The sequence below is a fragment of the Lepus europaeus genome, chromosome 6, assembly GCF_033115175.1.
Source record: "Lepus europaeus isolate LE1 chromosome 6, mLepTim1.pri, whole genome shotgun sequence".
In the NCBI taxonomy this organism is placed as follows: Eukaryota; Metazoa; Chordata; class Mammalia; order Lagomorpha; family Leporidae; genus Lepus; species Lepus europaeus.
Window position 1 is genome coordinate 75,045,258 of NC_084832.1, and position 16,829 is coordinate 75,062,086.

At 37.8% G+C, this 16,829-nt stretch overlaps 1 protein-coding gene across 5 annotated transcripts in view; it reads right to left on the reverse strand.

Moving 5' to 3' along the window:
• PDS5B (PDS5 cohesin associated factor B) overlaps window positions 1–16,829 on the reverse strand; it is a 203,743-nt gene that overhangs the window by 141,543 nt on the left and 45,371 nt on the right. For all 5 annotated transcript variants that reach the window (XM_062194387.1, XM_062194386.1, XM_062194389.1 and 2 more), the window contains exon 2: window positions 2,657–2,783. In XM_062194387.1, coding sequence (XP_062050371.1) covers window positions 2,657–2,764 — 108 coding nt within the window. In that variant the 5' untranslated portion in view covers window positions 2,765–2,783. The remainder of the gene's footprint in view (window positions 1–2,656; window positions 2,784–16,829) is intronic.

Consider the following 16,829-nt stretch of genomic DNA (forward strand, 5'->3'; position numbering starts at 1 on the left):
GATTTATGTTTTGGCCAGTGCCGCGGCTCAGTAGGCTAATCCTCTGCCTGCAGCGCTGGCACACCAGGTTCTAGTCCCGGTCGGGGCACCGGACTCTGTCCCAGTTGCGCCTCTTCCAGGCCAGCTCTCTGCTGTGGCCCAGGAGTGCAATGGAGGATGGCCCAGGTGCTTGGGCCCTGCACCCGTATGGGAGACCAGGAGAAGCACCTGGCTTCGGATCAGCACGGTGCGCCGGCTGCAGCGCAATGGTAGCGGTGGCCATTGGGGGTGAACCAACGGCAAAGGAAGACCTTTCTCTCTGTCTGTCTGTCTCTCTCTCTCACTGTCCACTCTGCCTGTCAAAAAAAAAAAAAAAAAAGATTTATGTTTTGGGGCAGGTTGTCTGGCCTGGCTGGTAAGATGTCATTTAGAATGCCTATATCCCATGTTGAAGTGCCTAGGTTTGAATACCAGCTCTGCTGGCAATTTCAGTCTCCTGCTAGTGGATTCCATGAAGCAGCAGGGAATGGTTCAAGTACTTAGTTCCCTGTTCCCTGTCACCCACATGGGAGGCCTGGACTGAGTTTTCTGTGCCCAGCTTTAGCCTAACCCAGCCCCAGCTATTTTTGAGTATTTGAGGAATGAACCAGTAGATTGGAGATCTTGTCTTTCTTTGCCTTTCAAATAAATAAAATAAATAATAAAACATATGTTTTGATGGCCCACAGTTGTACAAACTATTTCTTTCTCTAGAATCTCTTCACAAGAGTTGGAGATTAAATGTAGTTCTAATAAAATGGTACAAAAACATAAAAATTATATAAATAATGTTACCTTATACATTTAATTGTTAGTTTTTAAATTTTACACTGACACTTGTACATATCAAAAATTACTATCATCCCATAAAATCTTTTTCATATTTCTCTGGGAAGGAGTGCATAAAAATAGCAGACATGTAAATCAGGAAAACAAATCAGGAAAAAAATATATAAATTTACAGATTATTGCCAGGCATAAATGTCTACAAAATAATGCAGCACACTTCAAATAATAAATGTGGGTACAGTAGATGCTGTTCCACCAAGACTAACAGTAAAGTTTCTCAGGGTCCAGGTAACTGGAATTCCCCATTACTGTCAGCAGCACAAATGGTATATTAAACTCACTAATAATCTTTAGGAGTCCTCTGAAGATGTCTGAGAAAATACTATCTCTAAAAGACACAAAATGTTCATCATCTTATAAGTGTAGATTGTTTCTACATTCAAGATCTATTTCCTAGCATACAGTAGAGATGTCATGTCATTCCTGCAATATAAATAAATCTAAGGAAATAAATATATTAGCTTCTCCAATAACATTTCAATAGGCCAGAAATGTAAATACACAGAAAAGGAAGCATGTCATCAGGCAAGTTTGTGTCCCAGCTGTTCTATGTCCAATCCAGCTCCATGCTAATGGCCTAGGATAAGCAGTGGAGGATGACGTGGGTGCCTAGGTTCCTGCCACCCCTGTAGGAGACCCAGAAGGAGCTCCTGGCTTCAGCCTGGCCCATCATTGGCCATTGTGGCCATCTGGGGAGTGAAGCAGTAGATGGAAAACATCTCTCTCCCTCCCTCCAACTCTGACTTTCAAAATACATGAATCTTTAAAATACATATATACATATATATGCGTATACATACCCTATTTATACACATACCCTTTTTATCCTAACCAGATAAAACACACATATAATGGTAAATTTAATCAAGTCTTATCCTTTGACAAAACATCTGATATCTAACATTTTAATACCTTATAAAGTACAAATGTATAATATTAACACTTTAAGAGGAATTATAGAGTATTTAACATCCTTTTCTCCTTATAAAAATAGACAATGTAGCAATATAAAATATTTCATTTTAAGGTTCCTGTGCCTTCAGTGATAAATTAAGGAAAATACTTCAGCCCTGACATGCAGGAAAGTAATAAGATATGAAATAACATAAACACCTAAATGGATACAACCTGAAAGAGAAAAAAATGTTCAAAACTAAAGACCATCTAAACTTACTGATAAATCAGTTTAACATTCTCCTTGGCCACTATGCTTCTTCTATCATTTTAACTATCACATGGACTATCACTGTCCTGAGGAAAAGGTAAAACATTATTCAAATACAGACACTTAAGCCATACAGTGACTGCTGCCATCTACAGGTGTTCACCATCAATCTCATTCACTGCTGCATGCTGTCAGAAGCAAAAGGAGAAGCTAACAGTCAAGCTCTTTAACCTACTATCAAAAAACTTACAAGTAAAATATAGCTTGAGTATTCAGTATGAGACCTAAAACTTCCTTTCTCAGATTAAAACGATTATTTTTAGAAGATATAGGAGAAAAGAGACCAACATTGTATAAACAAAAAGGAATGTCAAGTATATATGGTAGACTTTTCTTTATACTCAAGTATAAAAGGCCCTAGAAAGATTCAAGCTTCACCTTTCTAACTGAAAGAGCCAAGGAATCCCTACAGTTCTTTATCCATTCTAGTCTCTTCAATCCTTTATCTGCTGTTTTCTGCTTTGATTTGCTTTTCAACTTGCCCTAACAAGAACAGTCCTATGTGGTTTCCACAGACTCATACTCTAAGCAGATATAAAAAATAATAATAATAATTATACTCACTTTTAACCGTCTCACCATCTCCTCTTTAGATATTTTGTCTGAGATTTCCTTGACACCAGGAGGATAAGTAATTTTTCCATCATTAGTCCTTGTCTTTGAATGAGCCATGGTGGAAATGTTTTTACCCCTAAAACAAGAAAACTATTAGATGTTTAAAAAACAAAAAAGGTATAAATAACATTCCTAAAACTTAACCTGTCCCACCCCTTAAAATTTATAATTACTTTCTAATTTATAGTGATTCATCACTTTAACTAATGAAAATCACTCTGTTGAACATTTTCCAAAATTGGTTTCTCAAAAAACAAAGCTTTTTCTTTTTACTTTCATTTGTATTAGTGGCAAAAAAATGCTATTTAACACTCCAACAACAACAAAACTATAAATACTAGGGGAAAATTCCAAAATAAGCATATTTTTCAAAGCACTACAAATTACTGACACCAAAATCTAGAAAAAATAGTAACGCATTGTATTTATTTATACTCTAGGGGCATTTCTCAATACTAACAATATAAGATTCAGTTTTGATTATTTCACAGGGCAAAAGAGTCAGAGATAAAGTTGTATCTGTCCAGCCAGAAAGACAAACTTCCCTGCCATTAACGTGAAACAGTATCTCAACCCAAACAGACACACCTGCAAAGGAGAGGGGTACACCAGAAATTAAATGTGTCCTTTTCTACACATCTACCCTTACCAGATCAGCAGAGAAGGCTGCTCTGGTGTAAAACAGAGCAAGGTAATAACAGATTCAGGGCACAAAAAGCAAATTGGATTTTGGATATGAGACTATACATTTACTGAGTTTCACATAACCTAAGTGGTTGAAAGAATCTCAAAACATGTACTCAGTGGAATCCCTAAGTGGAAGTTTTCCCAAGCACCTAACATAAGAAAATCCTAGCCCTACCCAGAGAAGGGCAAATTCTATCCAAAGCACTCAGAATTCCTACTCCGATGTTTCTAGGACAATGAGCAGTATCAAGTCAAGAAAAAATAATCATGCACCTCAGGAACTGAGACATGACCAAGAACCTGCAAATATGCAAGACACCAAAAACAGACATAAGAATTAAACAGAACATAAAACTACCATACATATAACCTTACACAAGTAAAAATTCTGAAATATAAGGAAGTAAAAAAATTTTAGAGTAAGGTAGAAAAATTGTAAACTAAAAATAGAAAAAAAAGACAGTAACCTAAATTTAAAACTCAATGGATTAGTGCATTGGCAGATAGTGAAAACTACTGTAATTAGTGAACTGGAAAAAGAGGTCAGAAGAAATTATCCAGAGTGCAACAGACAGAATCATAAGGCTGGAATGAATACACAAAAAAAGGATAGAAAGGTCTAACTGTAACCTATGATTTGTGAGAATATCAGAAGAAGAATGAGGCAGAGGCCAAATACCTATAGAGAATATCGCAGAACATCATTCCTTGAATTCAAGAAGTCAAACAGGATCAAATTCAAAATAATAATGTTATTCCAGAAAGCAAACAAAATCTTAAAGCAAACATATTACCTTAAAAGGAACAAAATTTAAACTAACAGGAGATGACTTCTCAACAGTAACAATGTAAGTCAGAACATCAAATAATGCATTTTTTTTCACGAACTTTCAGAAGTAACCTCATATACATGAACAGATCAAAAGTGTTAAGATTTCAAAATTTAGTAGAGAGAGCTTAAAAAAACACAATTTTAAAATGTAGGAAGTGTTTGAAGTAAAAATATGAGAAAATATACCATGCAAACACTAACAATAAATACCAATTTTTGTAAAAGTAAATGACCTTAGGACCCACTCCTTGTTATTAACAAAAATACATTAGTATAGAATTCTTTGAAAAAACATACAAAAATGTTCACAGCAATGCTATTCATAGTAATCAAAATAGAATACAAAAATGCCCTTCAACAGTAAAATGAATAAACTAGCATACTCACATAATGAAAAGCAATACAGCTATGCAAGTGAATTAACTATGGTTTTACACAATAATATGTGCTTGGAAACAAAAGCAATTATTGGGTGCACAACAATTTTGATATGTATACATGGGTCTACAAAAAATTCATGGAAAATTTACTGGGATCAAATCTTGCACAGGTTGTAAATTTTTCTACACCAAAATGAACTTAGTTTTTAACTCAAATATGGATTCATATTACAAAAAGATTAAAGAAGTCAGACAGAAAACACTAAGTATATGACCACATTTATATCAAAATGTGTTTGTGATTACTTTCATAAAGAGTTTAAAAACAGAGATCCTTTCTATGATGCTAAAAGCCAGGAGGGTGAGTTATCTTTTGCGGGAGATGGCAGGTGTCCCAGGTGGTATCTTGACCATTAGGTCAAACTCGTCAACTAACTTTATCCAACAAGTAGCATAACTATGACACCAAATAGAATGATAACAAAAAAATACACAAGCAAAACTCTTAAACACAAAATTAGAAAACCAAATGCAACAATATTTCTTTCTGAAAAGGTCAAGGGCATTTGGCACAGTTGTGAAGATATTACTGGCGATGCCAGCATCCCATTATTTTGAAGTACCTGGCTTTAAGTCGTAGCTCTGTGCTCCTGATTCCAGCTTCTTGCTACTGTGTACCTTGGGAAGCAGCAGGTAATGACAAGATCTCTGCCGCCCCCATGTGAGACCTAGATTGCGTTCCAGGCTTCTGCCTGGGCCATTACAGGCACCTAGGGAATCAATCAGTGGATGGGGGGAATTAATATCTCTATATCTATTTATCTATCTATTTATCTATTTCCCTCTCTTTGTGTTTCTATCTACTAGCAAAGAACAAACAGATACCTAAGCTTAAAAATACAATACTACTTAAAATTTCTTCTCCATCTCTACTAATTATTAGAAAGCTAGAAAAATACTTAAAGGACCCACATGTTGAAAATTACAAAACACTGAAGGAAATCACAGACAGTCCTCAATGATCAAGATACATATCACATTCATCAACAGGAAGACTCTATATAGTGAAGATGTCAATGCTCCCCAAATTGATTTTAAGTTCCAGGATTCTACCAAAACCCAGCAAAACATTTCGTAAATAGAAATGTTTATTTTTAAATGTAAACATAAAGGCAAAGGAAACAGGATAGCTGAAACAACTCTGGAAAAGAATAAAGAAAAATATTTTACACAATTTTACAAATTTCTATATATAGTAGCTACAATAAGATAATGGGATATTTGCAGAGGAATACATACATAGATAAACAGAATAGTCAATACGGAAAATGACCTCAAACAAATATGCCAAAAAATATATTTTTTTTAAATGGTGCAAAAGCAATGTAATACAGCAGTGAGTCTTTTCCACAAATAGTACTAAAGCAACTGGATCGTCCATAGGCAAAGAGAAAATAAAACCCAAACTCAACACCTCATACTTTATTCTAAAATGCAAAACTACCAAACTTTTAGAACATTAGGAATAGAAGAAATTTTTGGAAACGAAACCAAAAGCATGATCAATAAAAAGAAAAATCGATAAACTGGATTTCAAAATAAAACTTTTCTGTGAGAAACTGTTAAGATGATGACAAGACAAATGAAAAATTGAGAAAAAAATCTACAAAGACGTATATCTAACAAAGGACTTATACCTGTAAACTCTGAAAAAGACATCACTTTTAAAAATCCAATGATGTGTGCAAAACTTCAAGAGACATTTGACTGAAGAGGATATACAGGTGGCAAAGAAGCACACCAAGAGATGTTCAACATCATTAGCTATTAAAACACAAAGAAAGGCCGGCGCCGTGGCTCAACAGGCTAATCCTCCGCCTTGCGGCGCCGGCACACCGGGTTCTAGTCCCCGTCAGGGCACCGATCCTGTCCCGGTTGCCCCTCTTCCAGACCAGCTCTCTGCTGTGGCCAGGGAGTGCAGTGGAGGATGGCCCAAGTGCTTGGGCCCTGCACCCCATGGGAGACCAGGATAAGCACCTGGCTCCTGCCATCGGAACAGCGCGGTGTGCTGGCCGCAGCGCGCTACCGCGGCGGCCATTGGAGGGTGAACCAATGGTAAAGGAAGACCTTTCTCTCTGTCTCTCTCTCTCACTGTTCACTCTGCCTGTAAAAAAAAAAAAAAACACACACACACACACACAAAGAAATACAATTAAATACTATTTAAATGGCTGAAATAAAAAATACTGATAATCAAATGCAGGAAAGGATATAAGGAAACTGGATTTATCACATACTGCTAGTAAAAAAAAATGTAAAATGGTATATCCTAGTGAAACAAACTGGCAGTTTCTTACAAATATGCATTTACCATACAGATCAGCAACCACATTCATAGGTATTTATCCCAAAGGAATGAAAACATTTTCATATAAAAATCTGGACACAAATGTTTACAATAGCTTTATTCACATTACCAAAAAACAGAAAGCTATCCAAATGTTTTTCAACAAGTGAATGGTTAAAATGTGATATATCCATACAACAGAACACTACCTGGATATCAAATAATTTACTGGTGTATGTAATAACTTTAAAAAATTTATTTATGTATTTATTTGAAAGTCAGAGTTATAGAGAGAAGAGGCAGACAGACAGATCTCCCATCTGCTGGTTCACTCCCCAAATGGCTGCAACAGCCAGGGCTAGGCCAGGCTGAAGCCAGGAGCTTCACCCAAGTCTCTTATGTGGGTGTAGGGGCCCAAGAACTTGGGCTATCTTCTACTGCTTTCTCAGGCACATGGACAGGGAACTGGATCAGAAGTGGAGCTGCTGGGACTCAAACCATCATCCATATATGGGATGCTGGAGTCACAGGCAGTGGCTTAACCCAGTAAACCACAATGCCGGCCCCTGTAATAACTTCTAGTCATTATGCTTGGTGAAAACAGCCAATTTCAAAAAGTCATAAACTATATGGTTTAAGAATTTCTAAATGGAATCCCCTGGCACATTTCTAACTCCACCATTTGCGGCCAGTCCGATTGAGCATGTTCCAAATTGTTCGTCTCCTCCCTCTCTTTTTCCACTCTTAAATTTAACAGGGATCACTTTTCAGTTAAAATTTAAACACCTAAGAATAATTGTGTGTTAATTACTGAGTTCAACCAATAGTACTAGAACAACAACAACAACAACAAATACTAAAAAGGATAAAGTATTACATTGTACATCTAAAGTCAGGACAGGAGCTGATCAGTTCATTGTTGCTTATAGTGTCCATTTCACTTAACAGGTTTCCCCTTTGGCGCTCAGTTGTCACCGATCAGGGAAAACAAATGATATTTTTCTCTTTGGGACTGGCTTAATTCACTCAGCATGATGTTTTCCAGATTGCTCCATCTTGTTGCAAATGACTGGGTTTCGTTGTTTCTTACTGCTGTATAGTATTCTATGGAGTACATGTCCCATAATTTCTTTATCCAGTCTACTGTTGATGGGCATTTGGGTTGGTTCCAGGTCTTAGCTATTGTGAATTGAGCTGCAATAAACATTAATGTGCAGATGGCTTTTTTATTAGCCAAATTAATTTCCTTTGGGTAAATTCCAAGGAGTGGAATGGCTGGGTTGTATGGTAGGGTTATGTTCAGGTTTCTGAGGAATCTCCAGACTGACTTCCATAGTGGCTTAACCAGTTTGCATTCCCACCAACAGTGGGTTAGTGTCCCTTTTTCCCCACATCCTCTCCAGCATCTGTTGTTGGTCGATTTCTGAATGTGAGCCATTCTCACCGGGGTGAGATGGAACCTCATTGTGGTTTTGATTTGCATTTCTCTGATTGCTAGTGATTTTGAACATTTTTTCATGTGTCTGTTGGCCATTTGGATTTCCTCTTTCGAAAAATGTCTATTGAGGTCCTTGGCCCATCTCTTAAGTGGGTTGTTTGTTTTGTTGTTGTGGATTTTCTTGATTTCTTTGTAGATTCTGGTTATCAATCCTTTATCTGTAGTATAGTTTGCGAATATTTTTTCCCATTCTGTTGGTTGCCTCTTCACTTTCCTGACTGTTTCTTTTGAAGTACAGAAACTTCTCAATCCCATCAAGATGGCACGTACCAATGCCATCGCACTAGTCCAAGTGATCAATTTCAGCTCACAATTGATAGTTCTGATAGGTCTAAGAGTCAAAGAGATCACACAAACAAGACAAGTATCTGCTAATACTAACTGATAGAATCAAAAAGGGAGAGAAAGATCCAACATGGGAAGTGGGATACACAGCAGACTCATAGGATGGCAGATGTCCTAAACAACACTCCGGCCTCAGAATCAGCCCTCAAGGCATTCAGATCTGGCTGAAGAGCCCATGAGAGTATAGCAGGCATGGAAAGCCAAGATATCATGGAAAAAAAAAAAAGACCTAAATGAATGATCTCTGTGAGTGAGATCCCAGTGGAAAGAACGGGGCCATCAAAGAAGGAGGTACCCTTCTCTGAAGGGAGGAGAGAACTTCCACTTTGACTATGACCCTATCGGAATAAGATCGAAGTCAGCGAACTCTAAAGGCTTCCATAGCCCTGGCAACTCATGACTAGAGCCTAGGGAGATTACTGACGCCATGAACAGGAGTGTCAAATTGTTAAATCAGCAACAGGAGTCACTGTGTACTTACACCCCATGTGGGATCTGTCCCTAATGTGTCGTCTAAAGCGAAGTGATGCTATAACTAGTACTGAAACAGTATTTTTATACTTTGCGTTTCTGTGTGGGCACAAACTGATGAGGTCTTTACTAATTATATACTGAATTGATCTTCTGTATATAAAGAGAATTGGAAATGAAAAAAAAAAACAACCTGGTGTTAAAATGGAAATGGCATAGAAAATTAATTAATTTGAAAAAAAAATTATGTAGGATCTCTGTCTTTAATGTGCTGTACATTGCTATTTAATGCTATAATTAGTAATCCAATGGTAGTTTTTTCACTTTGTGTTGCTATATGGGCAAAATGTTGAAATCTTTACCTAATATATACTAAACTGATCTTCTGTATACAAAGAGAATTGAAAATGAATCTTTACATGAATGGAAGGGGAAAGGGAGCGGGAAGGGGGAGGATTGCGGGCGGGAGGGAAGTTATGGGAGGGGGGAAGCCATTGTAACCCATGGGCTATACTTTGGAAATTTATATTCATTAAATAAAAGTTAAAAAAATATAAAAAAAAAATTTAATAAATTGTGGTGAGCCAAAAAAAAAAAAAAAAGAATTTCTAAATGATTTTTTTAAAAAAACGTAGCACTGGAAAACAGATTAGCAGTTGCAAATGAACAGAGATGGGAATGAGAAGTAGGATGACGTAATTCCTGCTGGATTGTAATGATAGATATACCTACCTGTGTAGCTTCAAGCTACACAGAACTACATACACCCAGAGACACACACACATAACATGTCATGTAAAAACTCAAGAAAACTGAATAAAGCATGTAATCCAGCTAACAGTAATGTACCAATATCAAATTTTTGGTTTTAGTATTATACTGCAAGCACATAAGGTGTCATCAGTTGGGGAAGGGTTCAAAAACTCTGTACTAATTTTTGCAATTTTCTATCTGTATTTCAAAAGAAAAAAGTTTTAAAATCAAAAGTCAATTTTGTTCATATAAACATCACAGTTTAAAAATCCAATTCAGATTAAAAAACATAATCAACCTAGGAATTCATCTAACAATAAGATGCAGTTTTACAAAGAAAATCATATTGTCTCTGGATTCTGTACAATCCCAATCACACCTTTATTTTTTAAGAAATCTGACAAATTTTAAAATCTGCAAGTAAATAAAAAAGGCCCAAAAAAGGAAGACACTTAAAGAAAAAAAAAACACAATGAATAAACTTAATTCTATCAGATATTAAAAGCCCAATATAGAGACCAGCATTATGGCATAGCGGATAAAGCCGTGGCATGGGACCAGTATCCCATATGAGCAACAGTTCAAGTCCAGGCTGCTCCACTTCTAATTCAGACCTGGATGGAGCTCCTGGCTCCTGACATGGGCCTGGCCTAGCACGCTGGCTGTTGTAGCCATCTGGAGAGTGAACCAGCAGATGGAAGTTTTCTCTCTCCCAACTCTGTCTTTCAAAATAAATAAATCTTAAAAAGAAACACACACACACACACACACAATATAAAACTGATGAAATTCAGACAGTGTGATACTGGTGCACAAAAAGTCAAACACCAAAGACAGCCTAGAAATAACAGACCCACATAAACAAGAGACTTACTTAAGGAAAACAGTGGCAGAGGATATCAGTAAGGAAAGGATGGGGTAAAACTGACAGTGTACCCATGCCTCACACCATAAACAAAAAGAGTTCCTTGTTAAAGAGTTATAACCTAGGGGCTGGCGCTGTGGCACAGTGGGTTAACAGCCTGGCCTGAAGCACCGGCATCCCATATGGGCGCCAGTTCGAGTCCTGGCTACTCCACTTGCCATCCAGCTCTCTGCTATGGCCTGGGAAAGCAGTAGAAGATGGCCCAGGTCCTTGAGCCCCTGCATCCATGTGAGACCCAGGGGAAGCTCCTGGCTCATGGCTTCAGATTGGCACAGCTCCAGCCATTGTGGCCATCTGGGGAGTGAACCAGTAGATAGAAGACCTCTCTCTCTCTCTGCCTCTCCTTCTCTCTCTTTGTAACTCCGACTTTCAAATAAATAAATAAATCTTTAAAGGCTTATTATTTATATAAATATAGTCAGAAATCAATAGCTTTTTTTTAATTTATTTTTATTTATTTGAAAGTCAGAGTTACATAGAGAGGCAGTGACAGAGAGAGAGAGCTCTTCCATCTGCTGATTCACTCCCCAGATGCTGCAACGGCCAGAGCTGTGCTGATCCGAAGCCAGGAGCCAGGAGCGTCCTCCGAGTCTTCCATGTGGGTGCAGGGGCCCAAGGGCCTGGGCCATCCTCCACTGCCATTCCAGGCCACAGCAGAGAGCTGGATAGGAAGATGAGCAGCAGGGACTCAAACCGGTGCCCATATGGGATGCCAGCGCTTCAGGCCATGGCTTCAACCTGCTGTGCCATAGCGCCGGCCCCCACAACAGCTTTTTGAAAATGATATAGAGGAATAATTTCATGAACTCAGATTAATAAACACACTACTGAGCAAGAATCAAGGTCATAGCTGTATTCTTTCAACCAAACAATACATTCAGCAAAGATCTAGGACAAATCATTACAGAGAAAGGTGGATAAATGTAACAGGCTTCCAACTTTTCCAGAAACCCTGATGTGGAACAATGTCTCTCTGCTTGCCTCAGCAGAATCAAAAAGCTGTGCATCATGAAAATCAATAAATAGGAGGATACTTCAGAAAGTTTGTGGAAAAAAGAATTAAACAATTATTTTGGTGAAAATTATGGTTTCAATAGGCAATACAGACCACACAGGTTAGAAATCAAATACAACAAAAATAGTTAAGAAACTGCAGGGGGCCAGCACTGTGGTAAAGGTAAAGCCAGAGGGTAAAGCCAGTGCCTGCAGTGCAGGCGTCCCATATGGGTGCTGGTTAGAATCCACTTCCTATCAAACTCTCTGCTGTGGCCTGGGAAAGCAGTAGAAGATGGCCCAAATCCTTAGGTCCCTGTACCCATGTAAAAGACCCAGAAGAAGCTCATGGCTCCTGGGTTCGGATCAGCTCAGCTCCAGCCACTGCAGTCATCTGGAGAGTGAACCAGCAGATGGAAGGTCTCTCTCTGCCTCTGCCTCTCTGTAACTATTTCAAATAAATCTTTAAAAAAAAAAAAAAAAAAACCTGCTGGAAAATTCTAGATAAAAAAGTGATAAGGAGCTGACAGCAGACAATGACTACAAAACAAGAAGGCTGATTCAATAATTAACAATCAAACCAAAAAATTCTAAGTCAAATCCTTTGTTCCTGAAATTCTTATATTTAAATATTTATTGAAACTATTACACTATGCCAGGTGCTAGAGATGCAATAAGCAAATACACACAATCTCTGCCCTCATAACAACAGAGATGAAGGGAAAAAAATCTGAGAAAGCTCAAATCTTGGGAAAGCAACTACAGATTATAGATCTAAAGTTCTAGAGAAAAGTCAAAGAAAATACTCGAATACTGTCTATTGCTCATTCTTTGTGGATTTACAAGATCAACAAAGAAAATGTGGAAGGTGAACTGAGATAGCAAGACTGAACCTTGAGGAAATACCTAAAATTGATGGACAACAGGAGAGTAGGAAGGAAAATAGAACTAAGTTAAGAAAAGTATGAAATAAGGATAGTTGTCAGAAAAGCTAAAGAAAAACTGAGATAATGAAAGGGCAGTATAGACTGAATTATTTCAGTGAAAATATTTAAAAGTGACCTCAGCAAATATTACCTTGAACTTGGTAGGCTGATCTTCAAGAAAAGTTTACAGGGGAATGAAACTGGGGATGAACATGAAATTTTACAAGGTAAGGGAGGCAGGTATTCTTCCTGGTGGTTGAGGCACAGCCAGGACAGCAGCATCCCATACCAGTGACTGGGATTGCAGCCCATCTCCAACTCCTGATTCCAGCTTTCTGCTAATGTGAACCAAGGAAAGGTACCAGTGATGGTTCAAGTAGCTGGGTCTCTACCATTTGCCTGAGCAGCCTGGACAGAATTCCCTGCTTCCAGCTTCAGCCCTTTCCAGCATTTGAGGAGTGAACAGGTAGACAGGAACACTTGCTCCCACTCCGCATGCTCACTCGCTCACTCTTTCTCTCTCAAATAGACACTAGTTTTTTAGTTACAAGGTAAGGGGGAAAAGGAAGCAGAAAAGAAGTATTGCTGAGAAACAAAGGAGATAGAAAAATAAATAGAATCTTCACTTGTTGTAGAAAATGGATTGATAAAGAGCAGCTCCTCTGAGATGAAACAGAATGTCAAAGAAATGACCCAACAAAATTCCTTTTGACTTGGGGGAGTCTCAGTTATTCACATTTTAGGTAGGAGAGATAACCCAAAAATGAAAAACAGTAGCTACACTTAAAAATAGTCTTATATAAAACTTCTTTGCATGAGAATCTACATTATATACTATCTTTACTAAACAAGGTGCTGATTTATTAATTTCTTTCTCCACCTAAAGATTACAAACTTTTAAGTTACCAATTTATAGTAAAATTATAACTTAAATTTACTCTACTTTAAAATAAACTGAAACATTTTCAGAAAGTGGTTAAATTCAAAAATAATTTTAATATCCAGTATGAAAAAAGTAATACACAAGAAAATATTCTAATGCTAATGAACTCTAAATAAGTTCAAATAAAATGGTTGTGACAAGAAATATATCACTATTTTAAAATCACACTAAACAGTCCTAAGAAAAAAATTCAATGAAATCCTCATTCTTCAATCTGATATTAACATATATAAATAACTATTCAGAAATAAAACTAAGTAAGACTGCAAAAAACATGCAAGATCTCATCACTGAGAAATAAAACATAAATAAAATAAAATAATACAAATAAAAAATAAATAAAAAATAAAGCACTGATTATACTGAAGTGCAAGGACAAGTGCAATAACAGCAATAGCAAGCAAATTTTTCATTGGTTTAGGAATAGATTGGCAACTGCCATTTTCATTATCATTTTTCTTGTAAATTAACAATATGACATTAAGTTCACAGTGACAAAAATCAAAACAAACAACTATTAGCATCCCTAACTTCACTGTTTATTAAAAGCTATTCCTCCTAGGACTCATTCCAGGTTTGAGATGGAATTAGAAGGAAAACATTAAGATTTTGTGAAGAGTCTGATAAACTGCAGAAGGTAATCTTCCCCACAACTGGTACCTCTTACAACCAGCAGATGGTGCCCTCTATAAAGACAATCCTTCTAGTACATAGTAATTAAGCAGTGCAAGAAGTGAGGCTTATACTTGTCAAGGGACAACTAAAAATCTAATGAAAAATTTTCCTAAGAGATGAAAGATAAAATAAATTATATTATTTTCCCCTGAATACCTTAGGGTTGCACTGACATATTTTCTAAGTATTTAAACAAAGATGCTTTATTCCATATACAATGTTACCCTAACCCAACACACAGTTTGAATCAATCTTTATTAACTCAAATTAAGTGTATCTAATAGTTATTCCTTATATGTGTTCTGATAAAATAGTACAGTGCGCCCTCTGTATACATCGATTCTGCATTAGCGAATTCAACCTACCTCAGATGGAAAATATTCACACACAAAAAATTAGCTATACAGATTTTTTTCATTCCATTATTCCCTAAAGGATATAGTATAACAATTACTGACATAACATTCACATTGTACTGGGCATTATAAGTAATCCAGAAAGTATTTAAATTTAGGCTATATGTAAATTCTATGATATTTTATATAAAGACTTGAACAGCAGAGATTTTTATATCCGAGGGGATACCTGGAACAAATATCCTTCAAAAATCAAGGGACAACTATAATTTTAAATGCTTTAGGAAGTTCTTTTAAAGAGTGAATTTACTGAGTTCATATTTTTGTTACTGTTTTTATAAAAGAGCAAACATGGTCACTCTTGCATATGTCCTTTTTTAGGACTACCAATGTCCTAAGAGTAAAAGTTTAACTGGTTCAAACAGGAAAAAATGTCTGGGATCCTGGAACATCTCAATTAGCACAGTTCTAACAGCACTGATAATGTTCTTTTAAATCTATTTAACTTTTTTATATTAATAGTAATACTACCAGGGCTGGTGCTGTGGCACAGCGGGTAAAGCCACCACCTGCAGTGCTGGCATCCTATGTGGGCGCCAGTTCAAAACTCAGCTGCTCCACTTCTGATCCAGCTCTCTGCTATGGACTGGGAAAGTAGCAGAAGATGGCCCACGTCACTGGGTCCCTCCATCCACATGGGAGACCCAGAAAAAGCTTCTGGCTCCTGGCTTCAGATTGGCACAGCTCCAGCCATTGTGGCCAACTGGAGAGTGAACCAGGGGATGGAAGACCTCTCTCTGTCTCTCTGCCTCTCCTTCTCTCTGTGTGTTACTCTTTCAAGTAAATAAATAAATAAATTTTTTAAAAATTTACTGTCTCTATTCATTGAATGATTTGAATTATTTTTTTTTTAAGATTTCTTTATTTATTTGAAAGATTACAGAGAGGGCAAGACAGAGATCTTTCATCCATTGGTTCACTCACCCAGATGGCCGCAATGGGCCAGGGCTGTGCCAGGCTAAAAAGCCAGAAAACAGGAGTTTCTTCCAGGTCTCCCACACAGGTACAAACAGGGGCCCAATCAGGCCACCTTCCACTGCTTTTCCCAGGCCATTAGCAGGGAGCTGGTTCAGAGCAGAATAGCCAACTCTGGAACTGGTGTCCATATGGGATGCCAGCCTGCAGGTGAGAGCTTTACCTAGTAGGCAACAACACCAGGCCTCCTAATGATTTGTATTTCTATAGTCAGTTATTTCAATGTCCCACCTTATGGAGGAAAAAATTAAGTATGTTCAGGAGCCAGCATTGTGGCACAGCTGGTAAAGCCACTGCTTATGACACTGGCATCTCATATAGGCAGCAGTTTGTGTCCCAGTTGCTCCACCTCCAATCCAGCTACCTGATAATGCCTGGAAAACACAGGAGACGACGACTCGAGTATTTGGGCCCCTGCCACCCAGGTGGGAGACACGGTTGGGGCTTCTGGCTCAGCCCCAGCAGTTATGGCCTTCTGAGGAGTGAACCAGAGGATGGAAGATCTTTCTGTGTCTCTCCTTAGCTCTGACTGTCAAATAAATAAATAAATATTTTTTTAAAAGTAAATTAAGGGGCTGGTGCTGTGGTGTAGCGGGTAAAGCTGCTACTTGCAGTGCCAGCATCCCATATGGGCGCCGGTTCAAGACTCGGCTGTTCGACTTCCAATCCACCTCTCTGCTGTGGCCTGGGAAAGCAGAGGAAGATAGCCCAAATTCTTGGGCCCCTGCACCCACGTGGGAGACCCAGAAGAAACTCCTGGCTCTTGGCCTCAGATCGGCACAACTCCAGCCCATTGCAGCCAACTGGGGAGTGAACCATCGGATGGAAGACCTCTCTCTCTCTCCTCCTCTCTCTGTGTAACTTGGGCTTTCAAATAAATAAATAATTTTTTTTAAAAAAAAGGAAATTAAGTACTTTATTTAAATCAATCTTAAGTACCCATTCTCCCCTACTAG